Source organism: Manis pentadactyla, chromosome 1 (genome assembly GCF_030020395.1).
Source record: "Manis pentadactyla isolate mManPen7 chromosome 1, mManPen7.hap1, whole genome shotgun sequence".
Taxonomy (NCBI): domain Eukaryota; kingdom Metazoa; phylum Chordata; class Mammalia; order Pholidota; family Manidae; genus Manis; species Manis pentadactyla.
In genome coordinates, this window is record NC_080019.1 from 165,090,905 (window position 1) to 165,108,713 (window position 17,809).

Below are 17,809 nucleotides of genomic sequence, written 5' to 3' on the forward strand. Positions count from 1 at the left end.
GAGGGAGCATCAGCTATATGCAGTGCACTGCAAGGATTCAGCCAATACACTATCTAATTGTAAGCTTCTTTCTCCATGTTTGGCTGAAACTAAAGAAATCAGACCCTGAGTCTGTGTCACACATGCGTCACACACAGTCTGCAGTCCTGCTTTGTTGGAGAGTGTCAGTAGCCATATAGAGTTAACACAAACAAGGATAGCATAACAGCCATTCAACAAATGTTTGATGCCTAATACACACTAGATCCTAGGGTAAGGGATACAGCAGTGAATGAAACAAAAATCTCTCTACTGTGTGAGTGTGCATTCTAATGAGGGGAAACATGCTTACTGTAAAACGCAGTAAAATACACACTGCTAAATGGTCATAAGCGATCTGGAAAGAAAGCAGCAGGAAAGGGGCAGGGAGTTGATGGACGAGGAGTGTTGGCTTCTTCTCCCAGATATCCGGTGACTCCCCCAGCCATCTTGACTCAGATACCACCTTCTCAGTGAGGCCTTCCTGATAACCCTTTTACAAGGGCAAAGTCCAACGCCCTGACGCATGAACGTGCCTATGAGGTCTGCCCTAATCTCCTGCCACCCTCACCTCCCTCCCTCTACTTCAGCCACACTGTCTCCCTTGTTCTCCGTGGGGGGTGGGGGTGGGGGGTGATCAGCCCGTGTGCAAGCTCCTTATGGATGGAGCCCATTACAAAAACCTTCTGGACCCCCTAATAGGAACCTAACACACAGTTCTTTCGGCTGCATCATGAGGCCATGAAGAGCCCCCTTTAAGTACTAATTAAGGTACTGTTGTGGGGTATTTTTGTAAGTGATTAAAACACCTCAGGAAAAAGTGCTTGATTAAAGCAAATCCTAAACATCATATAATTCTATCTGTAAATAATTATTTATGTATTTCTAATAGACAATGTAAGTATTATGATTGTTTTTTAAAAATTAGCCATAATTCCTTAGTATTATCTGACAGGAGCTCATTGCTGCTGATTATTGATTTTAGGCCATTAAATAGTAGATAAAGAGCAACTGGAAATAAAATAAAATCCTGCTATCTTAAATTTGAGTTGGGAGTACTAGTATCATTTGTGTCTTTTTTTAGGGGAAAAAGGCATGTTCTAAGTTTTTTATTTTTTTACCTATATGTGTTTTCTCATACGAAAAATCTTGGTTCTTATATGTGTCAGATAAATACTTACATTACTCTTAGTGCTAGTAGCAATGATAAGATACTGTTATTTTTGAACCTGTAAATGCAGTTTCCTTTGTACTTTTCTCTTTTCTCATTAGGTATATATATTCCAGGAAGGATATACAAACATTGAATAGTTGTTGAATTCAACTGTTGAAAAGTCACTGGGCATAGTTCTTGTGTTGTATGCCCCCAACTTGGCATACAGTTCACTTCATATGTTTCCATTTGTGTCAAAGTTTTAGGAGCTGCTTTATTTTATTTCTTCTATTTAAACTTATTTTTTAATATGAAGGATGTAAATGTTTTATGTGATTCTGCAGTTGAAACAACTAAACAAAGTGCATTCAGGAAGTCTAACTTTCATTGCTGTGCTCTCCTCCTATGCATAGCTACTTTTATTAGTTTTTGTTGTATCCTGTCAACATTTCTTTTTGAAAATATAAGCAAATGTATGTGTATACATGTCTTCATATTTGCCCCTTTCTCTTGCTCAAAAAGTGTTATACACTACACATTGCCTGTGTCTTTTATCATCATTATACTATGAGGCCCAATCTCCAGAACATATTATAGAGCTCTTGCTCATTCATTTTTGATCAGCATGATTACATGGCTGTGTGTTGGTACATAAATATGCACTGGTGTTCCACTGTATGTAGATACTATAAATGTGCAAAGGCAATACTTTTTCAGAGGCCTTCCTGAGCCATGAAATACAGTCAAATACTTTTCCCATCCTTTCTGCATTTATCACACAATCTGTACATAGTCACTGAAATCGATTCAATAATTTTTAAAACCCTATTTTCAAGATAGGTTTTTCATTTGTCGTTAGGCTCCCTGAAGGCAGGTAGTACATCATATCTGTCATCCCTTACGTTATCTTCACTAAGTCGTTCTTGATCTTTGATTTAGCTATTCCCCTTCTCCTTTCCCTGGCTGTTAGGCAATGAGCATTCTCTGGCAGAGGAAGGAAGGAGAACAAAGTCACAGAAGCCAGCCTGCGGGAGTGTGTGTGGGCCCAGCGGGTAGCCCTGGTTGCAGGGAGCCTAGGAGCTGCTGTGGGAGAGGGAACTGATGTGCTCCCACTCAGCAAGTAAAGGGAAGGCAGATCTCATCCAATACAGGAAAAGTCCCCCTTGGTGGCCCAACATCACAAGAATGAATGAATATATTGAGATCTGACCCTCTCCAAGATCTAAAAGTGCTGAAAGTAAAAATGACGACAGAGGTAGAGACTGATATGAAATTCCAGGACAATAAGGCCGAGAGTTGGGAGCTGTCATGACCCCGTGATGACCCAGACAAACTCCTACCCTGGATTCTGGCTTCTGGGTTTGTTTTCTGCTCTCATCCAGGGCAGTCTGTTCAGCTTCGTGCGGTCTTCTTTTGTAAGTCTTTGTTTCCTATTCTTTCTCATCCTCTCTCAGTGGGCATTGGTGTCTTGTTCTTTCTTTAGTTCTTCTCATACGTTTGCTGCCTAAAAAAAGAAGGGAAGGGACTGAAATAACCCAGCAGCCAACTGATCTTAACATTTCTTCTCACCATCTTCAGTCCCTGATCTGACCAGACGTCATGCCTCGTCTCTGCAGCATATTTAATCTCTTCCCATAGCTGTCTCCCTAAACTTGGCCACCCTCAGGTTTGCTCATGATGAAGCAATCAAGACAGCAGCAGCTACTGAAGAGACTGGGGTGAGGGATGGTAGAAACAGACCAAAGATGAAGCACCATATGAACATCACACAACACCTGTAGTGGAAGCAAGATGACCAGCGCATGCAGCAGCTCTGACTTGAGGCACAGAGACGTCCTGTAACATCGTGCAGCAGGGGAAGTGCAGAAGAGGGCCTGTGATAATCTTTTTCACATCTCACATCTATAATTCTGTAATTTACAACTGCAAACAAGTTTAAACTCCAGGAATTTGGCAGCTACAGATGCTTTCAGTGCCAATAATCTGGCACAAGGAAGGTTAATTCTTGCTTGTGAAGTCTGCTCTTGGCTTTGGCTACATGTGCAAGGGCTTGGTGGTAGAGTGAAATTATTAAGAACTGTTTCATGAATCTTTCCGTGTGTTTAATGTAAAAACACTTCTTTCTGAGCCAAAGCTTCTGTGTCTATCAGGTTACCAACCATCTGTATAATTTAAGTGTGAGACGCCTATGCAGATGGTGAGGGCAAAGAATGAATTACTGAGGCAACTCTGGGTTCTGCTGTGTGGGGTTGGGACTCAGAGCTGAACTATTAGAGAACTGGAGGGTGAGGGAGAAGGGAATGGTTCTTATTTCAACACTGTTGAGAAAATCTTATAAAGGCAAGGTAAAGCAGATAGTCTTCATAATGTGTGACTGCATAAATTTGCCAGGCTGAGGTAGACACTCGTTTTATTCCTTTCTCTCTCTCTGATTTTCATGTATGTGAAGCATTTATTTTTCCCTTGGCCATCAAACATTTTCAATTTTTCACACACCTCTTTTCCATCAGAGCGCAGAAGTGTCTACCTCGCTACAAAATGGCCGAGTGATAGGCATGCTTCTCTATTCTTAGAGGGGGCTGGAGGCTTCAGCGACCTGGTAACTAGGATTTGGTACAAAGGTTTTGTTTAGCTCCCTAAGTGCCAAAATAACTCAGGGAAATATAGACACAGCTCTCACCATCATTTGAATTTTAAAATCACTAATGTAAAATCTAATTATCTTGTCTCCCCAATGCCCACACTCTTTAGCTTCCATTCACACAGCAAGGTCAGAGCTGCCACAGATAGTTATGTGTTTGATGTGCTATACAAAATCACTTGATGGGCTGGGTGAGTGGAGACTGAAACCAAGCCCACAGTCTGCTCAGCAAGCCTGGGACCTGCAAGGCTGAGTCATACACACACACACGCACACACACTTTTCCCTCTAGCCTCCTTCTGCTCATTTTTTGCTGAGTGTCACCTGCTGCCTGCCATGCCCTTCGAGAGAAGGGCTGCATCTGCCCACCGAGGGGATGGGGCCCAGAGGGTGGCTGTTCTCCAGTTCCCACAGTTTCATTCAAGGCTGGCAGCCAACCCTGAGCTTTACGAAAAGCACCCCATGGACAATTTTAAACTTGCTAATAAAGAAAGTATACCAGGCCCGAAGCCCATCTTTACCAACCTTAATCTGCTACTCTAGTATGGATTGTAAAAAATTCGTGAAATAAGCCCTCTTACAGGTCAGCAAACCATTCAGACCCTAGAAAAATAGCTATTTGTAAGGAACACAGGAAGAATTGTTTTTAGACACTAGATATATTGATTTACAGTATGGAAAGAGGCTTAACATTTTTAAAAAGTCTCTTATTTTCACAAGGCTTTGCTTACAGCAATTCAACTCTTCCTTAACATTAGCTGAGTAGGCTGAAGGGGAGGAGCTAATTGGCTTAATTTTTCAAAACGGGAACAGAGGAGCAGAGGGGTCAGCTCACCTCCTCCGGGCTATATGGAGAACCGATGGATCCATTCTGGCTGCAGGTTTGCCTCTGTCCCTTGGCTACTGCTACGGTCAGCTCTGGAAGACAGGAGTGAGCGAGCAGTCCATGAAGCCCCCTCGGAGGCTGCCCCCTTGGCCGTCTCTTCTGCATTTTGACACCCTTGCACCAACTCTTCGGCTCCTTTCTGCATCCTGGCAGTATCAACTTCCAGTTTCTTCCTCCGGCTGAGGACCCTCATGTTCTAAGGAAAAGCAGCACTTTCATCAGGCAGATTGAGACCAGGGACACAGAAGCAAGTTTGTCTGCTCAGGACATGCAATGGGAGTGGACTCGGGCCAGGAATGAGTTTTATTCTCGTCAGCCATACTCAGTTAAGCAACGCTTCCAACCCTCCTCTGCCATCAAAGGTCTATTTGTATGGAGGGGATTTCAGCTACAGTTCAGTACTAAAGAGATGGAAGCCTGAATCAGGAAGTGCAAATGGATCTGGATAACCTAGAAGCCTCAAAGTGTGCTTGGTTTTCAACTTGTTGAGGAATGTTTTCCTGCTTTTTGATGTGGTAGAAGCAAGTATCCCAGAGCAGAAGTCAAGGTCAGCAGCAGACATTTGGCAGGTAGGGGTGTTGGGAAATACATCAGTTTCCAGCATGCTGCTCAAGATAAAAAATACAAAGCTCCTCTTTATGTACCTCCCTTCTAGCTGACTTGGCAGTGAGGTGGGGAGAGTGTTTGAATGAGCCTCATCCCCCAGCACTTAGAAGCCCCCAGCACATCGGAGGATTCTTTGTGTTCGGCGTCTGGTCCTAGCTACTTCTTTTCTTCCTGGGTTGTGACACTAGAGGCTGGAGCTCCTGTTGCCGCTATTCAGTCCATGTTTGAAGCACAGTTTTTCTGAGGGTGTGAAACCTTAGCGTAGAGAGGGTATATAAAAGGCACAGGCTTCCTATTTTTGATTTCTCCTTTTTGTCCTTTCACTTCCTGCTAGCTAGTGCCTCTCTCAGTGGCAGGACTGAGCCTCAGAAATAGAAAGAAAAATATTCCAACCACACAGGTTCTACCCTGCTTCCCGGACGGCATGAAGCATCTTCATCAAGACTGCCCTCCTCTGTCCTTACAGAGAGCAGTGTTCTGTGCACCCCCAGGCTTTCCCCTTGGGAGGGTGCATTTGGGGAAGAGGGGATAAGTATTTTCCTGGAATATTTTCTAGATGCTTACTGCCCAGTCTTTCTTTGTAAAGGAAGGTGCAACTATCAATACTGATTTGTTCACACATGGAATCATTTAAAATCTGCTAGGATGATGATGGTTAAAACCTTTTCAAGCTGAATGACTCTTTAATTGGTTCTTTGTGGAGGAAGGGTATTACAGGGTATTGTGCAAAACGGCAATCCAGATTGTCACAGCCTGGGTTTGCAAAAGGACACATGTAATCAGCCAAAGGTAAGTTTGACTTTGTATGTTTATTCTAAGGCTAGAGGTCTGGGAATGCAGAAGAGGTAAAGATGGTTCCATAAAAGGTTAGTTATGTTACTGGAAGATCGATAACATTCTAGTAATGTCAAGGTGTCTGCATAGTTAGGCTTGGGGAGAGATCCTTATGAGCAATGTAATATCACCTAGATAATGCCAGTCAAAGGGGAGTCTCTGTCCCAGAAGCAGCACTTGAAAACTCATTTGATTCCTGGGTCCCACTGCAGAGATTCTGACTCAGTAGGTCTGGAATGAAATCTGAGAGTTTGTATTTTTGTGGCAATTTCACGTAATCACCTAAAGTTTCAGGAACTCTGCCTACAGACCAGGCTTCTACTGCCTCATCATCTTTTGCTTTTTCAAACTCATCTCCTCCTTTCTATTCCTGTTTTTGCTCTGGATGATGTCCTCATCTGTCCCTAGGCTAGTTATTTTTCATCACTTTTTTTGACCCATTGGTGCATTATCAGTTATAAGGTACATGGCAAAGGGTTTGTTACTAATAGCTATTAAGTACTACAGATAGTTGATGGTTTACTTTTTAAAAATTCAATATTCTACTTTATGAAAGTATAGATAATTCCATATAGTTGAGCACTCATTCCACATAGATGAGCCTTCTTGAGAGAGAAAGAAAATGTTGACATGAATTAGCCTGCTGGGAGTTATGCATAACCTACAGCCTATTTGTTCTATACTACATGGTATCCAAACAGGGTTATGTCATGTATACGGACACAACAGTCAAACTGTAGGCACGAATTAGATGCAATGCCTGCAGCTCATACATCTCTGGTTTATACTCCCTCTTACTGCAGTATTTTTCAATGGAGACACAACTGGCATTCTGGGAGGGGCAATTCTTTGTGTTAGGGGATTATCTCTCACCAGTAGGAGTATTAGCATCTCTGGACCCTGCCCACTATATGTCATTGGCACTTCCCAGCCCCCGTGGCAACCAAAATAATCACAGCCCTTTTAAATACCCCAGAGCATGGGAGTTCTGCCCCTTGTTGTTTTAATGCATCCTTCACGGCAATCCTCAGAGCAAACTTCTTAAAATGCAAATCTGATCATTTCACTCTCAGTTACTTAAAATTCTTCACTGGATCCCCACTAGCTGTAAGATAGAATTCAAATTCCATCAGTCTCAAACTCAAGGTTTCTGGTGGTCTGGCTCTCCCTGCCTCTTAGCATTATTTCTGCTCATCTCTCCTCCACACCCCACCATGCTCTAGTGAGTATATCGATTTCCCTAACATCCCAAATTCCCTCTTCCCTCATGCCTCTGGCCCTTGACTTTTCTCTGCCTGGCTGATTTCTTCCATGTCCTTCATGACTCAGCTCCAGCATATTGTGCAGCTGCCTCAGTCTGGGATTGTCAGGAAGGCTGCCTGCAGGGAAGGGCTTGTTCCATCATTGCCCTCACAGCCATGCACTATGGGCTGCTCACTTAGGTCTTCACTTCTCTACGACAGTGGAGACATTCTGTGTCTATATCATGTATGCATGTCCAGGTTAAAGTGGCTGCCCTAAAAATGATTGTGGGGTGACCTATTTCTTACACACATTTGTCCTAGCCACAGTGGTTTCTCCTGATGCTATGAATGGCAAAGGATCTGAGAATTCTTGCTTCGTATCACTTACATAACCTTCCCTGAGAAGTCAGAATCCTGCAGCTCATCAGATTGTCAGAAGACACTCAGAATAGTTAGAAATCTCCTGGCTCTGAGTCAGGAGCACTTTTTAAAATCCTGGGATGTTTCAAGGGAACAGGAGAGGCAGGCAAGTAGTTCTGGAATGCTAGGGGGTGTTCGTCTCTCTCTCCCCAGCACCCTGGCTGTGAATGTCCTGATAGTCAATTCTTCCAGACTTAGTGTAATGGGTCAAATTGTGTCCCCTCCAGAAAAGTTTGAATTCCCAATCCCAGTACCTCAGTGATCTTATGCTGAAATAGGGTTATACATACATATGTATATACATATATATGTGTATGTATATATATATATATATATACTAATATACAGAATACAATATATAGTATAATACATACAGTACATATAATATATACAATAAAATGCACAAATCTTGGTATATATGTAGCTTGATGAATTTTGACATGTAACCATCACCCAGATCAAGATATCAAACATTATTTTTTTTAAAAACAGGGTCTTTACATAGGTAATCAAAGTTAAAATGAGGCCATTAAGGGTGACCCTAATCCAATATGACTGATGTCCTTAATTAAAGGAGGAAATCTAGACAGAAACATAATCACAAAAGGCAGATGCTATTAAGACACATAGAGAGAATGTCATGTGGAGGTGGAGGACTGGAGTGATGCATCCACAAGCTATGAACACCAAAGATTGCCAGAGCAAGCTAGGAAAGACAGGAAGGATTCACCTATGAGCATCAGAGGGACCATGGCCCTGCCAACAATTTGATTTCAGATTTCTAGCCTTCAGAACTAAGAATAAATTTGTTGTTTGACACCACACAATTTGTGGTACTTTGTCACAGCAGTACAAGGGAACTGATACAGTTGGGAATGAATGAAGCATGTGCCCACTGCTCTGGTGCCACAGGCACTCTCTGTGCCTCAAAGGCTTGATGTGGCAGCTGTGCAATCCGAGGCTGACGCATGTGTGGGCACTGCCGCCTTCACCCAGCTGACACAGCAAATGGGAAGAGTTTATGGGCCCCACCTGGGTATGGGAAAGATGGATTCTCTCCGTGGCTTTCAGGAGCTCTTCCTCCATCAGCCTGCGCCCCTATTCTGCCTGCTCTTGCAAGGACCTCAGACTGAAGAAGAGAGCTGTGCCACTCAGCCACAGCCACCTGCTCCTTCAGGCACTGTTCATCTGTGTGCTGTCATCTAGCCACCCCTAAAGGTCCTGTGAAAGTACAGGCCTGGAATGCAGACCCCTGAGATCACTGGCACACAGGACATGTGCATAAGCTCCACCAATGTGAACAGAAGCATGTTCCCCCTCTCTTGAAGGATTAAACTTCTGTCTTCACTTTTATTGCTCAACACAATCTGTCACTTGGTTTGCTTCCATAAGCAGAGGCCCTCCCACCCCAGATTACAACTGGAGAATACCTTGATTTGAATCTGAACCTGACCCAGGAATTTGGTTGCCTCTGACACCTGCCAGGTAGCATAGCTAAGCTGGAGTTCCTTCTCACTGAGGTCCCCTTCCATGTTCTTCTTCACCTGCGTTGTCTCAATTCCTCTTCTAGTTTCAGAATCCAGACTAGACTGCAGGGAGTCAATAGCACACGGCTGGTTCCTCCTAATTTTAAAATAACTTTCACGGGCAAAGAATCATGCACCCAAATTAAGAAAGGTTACCTGCTGTGTACACAGCACTTTAGGAAACAGAAAAAAATTAAAATTCAAGAAAAACCCTGGGCAATCAACAAAATGAGTTTAAAGAGTTTTCATTTAAAAATCATAAAGATTGAAGGGTTAGGTTAGTGCACATTTGTGTCAATCATAGCAGACTAAGATTCCCAGGCCAATTTCCCAGAAGAATCAAGGAAAGTTCCACAATATTTTTTGAAGTTCCTGTAGGGCAGCCTTAGCATTATCTAAGACTCCATAAAAGACAATCTAGGGCAAACAATCTAGATTTCCTGGAATGGCTAAGGATGAAGGAACAAGGCTTTTTCAGACAGCCACAATATTCTAAGTACTTTCCATGGTGAAACAGGTTTGATTAAAGCAAGAGATACCCAGGTTGGGACAGGTGCTGAGCACCAGCAATACTGATCTACAGTTGTTTATAATCTGACAGCAGATGTGTGTTCAAGAAGGCAATATAACAAATGGGGGAACCTACAGCAGTCATGTCCCAGCCTTCTCACAGTTCATCTGGGGCCTCGTGACTGAATTCTGGCCAATGGGCTGTGGAGCAGAAGGATTTCCAATCTGCCCCTGCAGCGTTTTTACTTCTGAGACGCTGCACCCACTTCCCCCATCTATGGCAGACTTGGTGGCCACACAGGGAAGATCATGTCCTCACAGGATGGAAGGAACCTGGGTTCTGGAATGACTTTGAAGAACAGTGGTCCATTCTCCATCCCATCCCCACACTGGACTGACGTTATGCAAACATAAACTTGGATAGTTTTGAGCCACTGAGATTTAGTGGTTATAAGTCAGGACAGTTCAACTGCTGTAGCTAACGCATGCCCTGTTACGCTTGCTCTATAAAATAGGGCCTAGTGGCTGGACAGACAAGACAGAGGAGGGAAGAACTTTTCTATTCTTCTGCTTCATAGAGTCTGTCATCACAAACAGCAAAAATATATTCCTCTTGGGTCGGCATTAGGTTCCACAGTGAACTGTCATTGAGCCTGTGTTCTGAGCTCAAGGACCCTCAGGAAGGCTGCAGCCTGCAGAGGAGGACGAGTGTGGGTCAGTTTCCAACTGGGTGGCAGGAGTAGAGGGGCCACTTTCTATGACCATGTTTCTCCCTATCGGTGGGGTGGTCTCAGAAGTAATTAGGGAAATGTAAGGGAAGTAACTCTTTCTCGTTCCAGAACCCAGAATTAGCACCTCTCCTCTGCTAACCCCATATCCCTGGCCCTCATAAGCTGAGGCTAGCTTCTCATGCCTATCCTGAGGTCCTGGGCTTTTTGTTCAGTTCCCAGATCAGAATCCTATAGGGATGCTAGTATGCAAACTTAATAGAGACTTTTACAGGCTGAATGTGATCCACTCCCCCACCCCAAATTCCTATGTTGAAGCCCTAACCCTGAGTATTTCAGAATATGACTGTATTTGGTTGGAAACAGGGACTTTTAAAGGAGAAATTAAGGTAAAATGAGGCCATTAAGGTGGGTCTAACTGGCGTCCTTATAAAAAAAAAGGAACTTTAGACTCACAAAGAAACACCAGGAATACATGTTCAGAAGAAAGACCACATGAAGAGACAGTGCAGAGGTGGCCACCTGCAAGCCAAGGAGGAAGGCTCAGAAGCGACCAAACTTCACTGACATCTTGATCTTGGCCTTCCAGCCTCGAGAATTGTGAGAAAAGAAGTTTCTGTTGTTTAACACACCGTTGCAGCAGCCTGAGCAGACTAATGCATGGTGCGTGCACTCGGCAGCACTAGACCCTGGGAGACTCTATTTTATATTGGGCAGACGCTCTGTTTCGCCACAGCTGATTCTTCTCATACAGAAACACTAAAGCAGCCCTAGTTTGGGGTCAAAATCCTCCGTACAGAGATACAGTCTACTAAGCAAACAAACAGTTTCAAACTGTACTTTTTCCTCAGTCACTGATGAAACTTCGTGAGTGCCTGTAGACAAGTAGATGGGACTGCTGTTTGAGAGGCTTGAATATGATACAGACTTCGAAAAAGGCCACTAGACAATCGACACATTTTGTGCAGAGTCAAGACATCTTTAAAATGAAAACTCCCTCAAGTATGTTTTTATGAAAAACGAAACACTCAAAGGCCAGGCCAATATACTAAGAAGTTCCTTTCTTTTCCTGAAATGTGAAATACAGTTTGAAAAAAGAAACCAGATGCAAAACAAAATAGAACAAGTCAGTATAAAAACTTAAAACTTGAAATAACTAATGGCTTTAAATGGATTTTCAATAGGTCATTTTTTCTCTTGCAATATTGCTTATCTATAACAGAGAAATGTAAGATTTTTTTCTTAATTCTAATACATATGATTCAGCTTTAAAATGATTAAAACATATTTTGCTAACTAAATACCATGTCTGTGTTTGAGATCCTATCTCTTAAAGACACACTGAAATATATATTTTTTTAATTAGAAAGGTTAAAACAAATTCTTCTGGGAGCAACTTGGATAACAAAAGAAATTAAGTCACATGCAAAATTCACATCACTCCATTCAGAGGAGCAGACCACATGGAAGGAAAAGATGATGGGCTATTACTGGACACCTGAGGCTACAGGCCAGCGATGGGCAAATTATGGGCTGTGGGCCAAATCCAGCCATTCCCGTTTGATTTCCTATTGGCTCTGGGTGCTTTCAACTTCAAAGGTGAGTAGAACTAGAGACCCTATTACCTGCAAAGCCAAAAATACTTACTATTCATGGGGTTCAGGACATACTACCTCAAAACATAGCACTTGAACACATTAAATATTTTAAGCTCAGTGAGTTTGAGGAAATAATAGAGGCAAGAAATTCACTCTCAGCTCTCCCCACCTCCTTTATCCTTTGTCCCTGAAAGCAGGAGATAAATCTCCCACGTGAATGGTACCCTCCCTGGGCCAGGAGGAAGGAAGACATCCTCATCACCAGAGACAGGAAAGTTACGGCGAGAAGCCGGTGCAAACAAACCTTGTTAATTCTTCACCATGTATTATTCCTCGCCCAAACCTCTCTGCTCTGTTGATTCTTCACAGACATACGGTTTCTTTGTCTAAAAGATAATAAGAGCTTCCTGCCTTAGACACATCTTCAGTCTTCTCTTATGATGACTCCTGTGAACATGAAAACTTTCAGTAAAATGTGTATGCTTTACTCCTGTTAATCTGTCTGAAGTCAGTTTAATTATTAGGTTCAGCCAGAGACCCAAAGAGGGTAGAGGAGACTTTATCCTCCTCTGCACTATCTGATGCTATACAGAAAAAGTTAACCCTACCCTCTATAGGCCATTGAACCAAAGCAAATACACATTGACAGTGTAAGGAATTCAGTGCCTCAGTCCCAAAAACTCCTTGCCCAAAACCAAGCTGGTGTGTCTAGGGAGAAGAGCACACACCCTGGCTCTGTACAAGTGAGAAGACCTCACACATTTAAGCATTTCCTTGAAGACTCTGAGTTGGGGAAGGGATGTAATCAGTGGTCCTGAAGTTTCAGGACATACCTAACCAACTGGTCAACCCAATTTTGGTTCGTCAGTAGAACTTGACCTACATGACAATTAACAGCTACCATTTGGCCATCCAGCTTCCTGATGATGCCATTCCTCCTTTTGTGGTCTAGAACAGAGAGGATCAAAGCCAGCAGACCACACTGGCTCCCCTCCTTGTGATGCCGGGGTTCCTGTTCATGAAGTCGAGGGATGACCTTCATGAATGAGCAAGGTAAGAGACTTACAGAGAAAGTTTTATTCAGGATAAGAGAAAGTATGGGACTCCTCACAGGTGCAGAGAGGGGCAAGGCTGCACCTGGGGTCTCTGTGTCTAGGGTTTTATGCCTGTTGCAGTGGAAGCTGTTAGTTTTCTATAGGTTCAGCCAGAATGCTAGTTGTATTTTAACCTACCTCAGTAAAGGTTACCGGGTTACCCTATTGTAAACTAATGTGCCTGCGAGTCTATGGTCAGCAAGCTGTTCCACATCACTGGGTCCTGGTGGGGGTGGGAGGCACATTGGTACAGTGTTTCAACCTCAAGCACCCTGTTATTCCTCTACATTCCTGAAACCTCAGTAAAACTTTGTCCTTTTCCAGGGCCCACACTGTACTCTAATGGCAAGAGTTATCCCTGCTGCTTCCCAATCTCATGTCCATCAGCAATTGCACTGTCACCTCCCTACCTCTAGCTATGCTAATGACAACAATTGCAAAAATAACTTTTTTCTGATGATAGCCCTATCGACCCATAAAAGATTAGGAAACCCTGACTAGAAAAGCAGGTACAGTATCTGGCCAATATTAAGTTGCTCAAATATCTGTTGAACAAGTAGTGAAGCATATGACACACATAACAGCTGCTCATACTTTTTGCCACCCACAAGCCCATGGCTCACTCAGGATCAGTCCTGAGCCAGCTTGGCAGCAGAGAACAAGTTGAGTGAATTTCCCAGTGTGCAGCAGCATCAATGTTTTGTCTATGCCTCTGAGTCTCTTTCCTGTTTTCATGGTCTCTTTGATTTCCTGGGTCCTGTCTCATAGTCCTCCTTCAGTTTCTGTGGAGTTTCCCAAGGTTTAAGTAGATATAGGACCTTGAACCTCATCTTGCCTTCAGGGAGCATTTTCTTTGTGCTCTAGAATTTACCTGGCTGTACAGATTGCCAGGACCTTATGCTTCACTAGTATAGTTGGCTTTGAACAATGCAGGAGTCACGTGTTCCAATCCCTGTGAATTTGAAAGTCTGTATATAACTTTGGTGCCCCAAAACCTTAACTACTAATAGTCTACTGTTGACCAGAAGTCTTATTGATAACAAAGTCAATTAACATATATTTTATATGTTCTATGTACTATATAATTGTAACTCCAGGGGAAAAATGTGCTCCCATCTCAGGGCAAATAAACCAGGGAAACCTAAGAAGCTGAAATCAGTCAAAGGGAAAAATAAAGTGGGGGAAACCTCTTTATTGCTTACAAGAAGTCATCTACTCCTGCTTGCCCATGTCACTCCCCATCCTGCCTGGACTAAGGGCAGAACACCTTCTCCCCACCCCTTGTAAATACCTATTGATATAGAGATGGACTAAGGCCAGCTGAAAGATTCTGGACATATTGCAAGTTTACCCACAGCCCACCCCTCCAGAAATCTCACCTCACAATCTACTAGCTCTCCATGTTCTGCAATGGCCCCTGTGTGAGAAAACTGGAATACTGTAACCAGACAAATCACATACAATAACAGCAGTAATAAAAGCATGATGACCCTCAAGCCAGAGGATCCAGTTAGGTTCAAATTCCTATTCAGATTAAGTCTGTAGTTCACCCATCCCACAGAGGTCAGCAGATGAACTGGTAGGGAGCTCTGTGCATGCTCAGCAAGCAGCAGATGCAACCAGAAGAAGGGTCAAAGGTACAATAACTATAGAAGAAAATAACCTGAAGGGTGATAACATACATGTTTTAATAATGCCAGCATAGGCCAATCTTGTCTACCAGATAGGATACATGCAAGAGAGTGGTCCTGTGATAAGACAGTGGCAGGAATGGGATCTTGTCCTGGTCTAGTATACCAGACTTTCACCTCCCTCCCTGCGGGAGTTACAGATGGGTCAATATATAGGGCTATGGGAGGTACATGCACTGGCCATAAAGATAGAACAAAATTTCCCCATAAGATGCTCTTACCTCCCAGCCATTTGGGGAACACTACTGTGATCTTTGGGGGTCATTCTGCTGTTACTCCAGGACCACACAGGAGGCCAGCTTCCAGGCCTTTCCCCAAGGTGCCAGAAGGGCCAGCCATTGCTGGTCCATGTGTTGAAACATCCAGGGCCACGTCCACTCAACAGTCTCCAGGGTTTAACGCAGTTGGGGCTGGCAGCAGGATGTTGCTCTGCTGGCCATATCCTGGCTTCAATAACTCCTCTTTGGTTTGCACATACAGTTGTATAGGGCAGGCAGCAATGTGTGTTATTAGCATGTCCACAGGGCTTAAGGCTCCTTTTTGGGGCTTCTCATTCAAACGCCACAGCACTCTCCATAAGCGACTGACCAGCCCCATAGACTATTAGTGTCTAACTTCTGGCCAGATTTTAAGCATTGCACCTCTTTATCATGCCTGACCTAGTAGGATTATATGGTACATGAGACTTCCACTTTATTCCTAATTACTGCACCCATGAAGTCTTGTAATGCATGCCCCATAAAGTTGGTGCCTTGATTGCTCTCAATCTCAGCAGGTCATAGGCTGCAAAGAGATGTTCTAGGCCCTTCTTGGTGGTTTGCTGATCTGCATGATGTGCAGGAAAAGCAACCAACAGGCCAGTAGCTGTGTCCACACAAGTCATAGTATACCAATATCTTTCTGATATGGGCAGAGGCCCAATATAGCCATCTGCCACCTGTCAAGGGGTATCAGCCCCTTTAATATTGTCCCATGTTGCTGTGGGACTTGGTGTAAGTCCCACTTAGAGCACACAGCACACTCCTTCTGGGCTCTGCTGACTTCTTCAAAGGTCAATGACAAGCCCCACCAATGGGCTACAGCCCACATTGTCTTTTGCCCCATGTGCAACAAATGCTGAAGTAACCATTGGGCTACATTAGAGGCAGACATTCATTCTAGCCAACGCACCTGGGCCAATGTATCTGCTTCATCATTTCCTGGGATGTGAAAGGCAAATGGTCAATTACATTATATACTATAACTGTCTTAATCTGACCAGAGGCCCATAGGTCTTGCCACAACTCTTGCTCCCAAAAGGGCTGATGACCAACCATCCTGTTGGCATGGTACCATGTCAGTAGCCACAGGGTCAAGCCCTGATAGACAGCCCAGCTGTCAGTGCAGACAACTATAGGGGAGGGCTCCTGGGTGATCATGAGCCATACTGCCCACAACTCAGCACATTGACTGTTCTTCCTCTCTCTGTCCTCCATAATGTCTCAGTCTTAGGATGGAAAGACAAAGCCCTCCTCTTTGGGCTTGCCCATGATTGGAGCTATCTGTATAAAAAGCACTGTCAGGTATAGGGGCTTTTCCCTCCTGATAAGGACTCCTGCCTACCAATGGCTCAAAAGCAAATTCTTCCTGTTTTCCACTGGTATATGTCACTGGCACCAGTAAGTACTGGAGTTCTCCACTTAAGGGGCTAGTGGAAAGGGCTCTGTGCTGCTGTAAGTATGCACCCCATTTGGCCAGTGCAGGCATCTGTGCCACACCACTCTGTGGCCTTTGGGTCCAATCTCACACCCACCCCACAATAGGATAAGTGGTTATTACCTTGGTAGGAGCTGTTCCAGTGATGGGCTTCATAGCCAGCAAGGTGTGGTACACAGCAGCCAGTTGCCTCTCTATCAAGGTATACCAGACCTCTGCTCCTTTTCACAGTTGCAACCAGAATCCAATATGTTGGTGGGTCTGTTAAAACCACTGCCAGAGGCCCCATGCATAGCCATCTTCCATTATATGAACATCTAACTTACTGGGACTTGATAGGTCCATTACACTCAAGGTCTGTATGGCCTTGACTGCTTGCTTAGCAGCAGTCAAAGCAGCTGCATGTTTCATCCCAGTCCCACCTGATGCCTTTTCATACTAACCCACATAAGGACTTCACAATTTGTGCCAAGTGTGGGATAAACACTCTCCAGTAGGCCAAAAGACCACAAAATTCTTGCAACTCTGCCAAAGTGATAGTGGTAGGGAAAGCCTGGACCTTGTCTATGACTCCTTCTGGGATAACTTTAGTTTTACCTGACCAGACAACCCCCAAAAACTTTACTGACAAACCAGGTCCCTGAACCCTGGTGCTGTTCACAGCCCATTCTTTCTCCTATAGATGTTGCAGCAGTCTAGGAACTGCCCTGGGCTACAAGTCCATGATAAATGATGGGACTGTGGAGATATCCCTGTGGAAAGACAGTGAATGTCCACTGCTGGCCTTCCCGTGTGAAGGCAAACTGTTCCTGACTTCCTGTGCTATGTCAATAGAGAAGAAAGCATTAGCAAGATCCACAACATAATGATATGTCCCTAGTACATGACTTAGTGTGTTCATGAGAGCTGCTATAGAAGGGACAGCAGCATGCAAAGGGGGTGTGACTTTATTCAATTCCCTGTAATCCACGGTAATACACCAGGGGCCATCCAGCTCTTTCACTGGCTACACCAGGGAATTAAAATGACTATGAGTGGGCTTTATGATACCCACCTTCTCCAACTCCTATAGAGATTCTCCAATTCCTTGTGCATCCAAGGCATTATATATTGCTTAGTATTTGTCATCTACCAAAGTACAGGCAGAGCTACAGCTGAAGGTGTC

At 43.9% G+C, this 17,809-nt stretch overlaps 1 protein-coding gene across 1 annotated transcript in view; it reads right to left on the minus strand.

Annotated features, from left to right (window-relative positions):
- The window catches only part of MYH15 (myosin heavy chain 15), a 139,295-nt gene that overhangs the window by 13,713 nt on the left and 107,773 nt on the right, over positions 1-17,809 (minus strand). Inside the window, 7 exon segments of the mRNA XM_057488601.1 lie at positions 2,248-2,585; positions 2,588-2,675; positions 4,766-4,894; positions 8,835-8,931; positions 8,933-8,981; positions 8,984-9,023; positions 9,233-9,425. Of these exon segments, the coding sequence (XP_057344584.1) occupies positions 2,248-2,585; positions 2,588-2,675; positions 4,766-4,894; positions 8,835-8,931; positions 8,933-8,981; positions 8,984-9,023; positions 9,233-9,425 (934 nt within the window).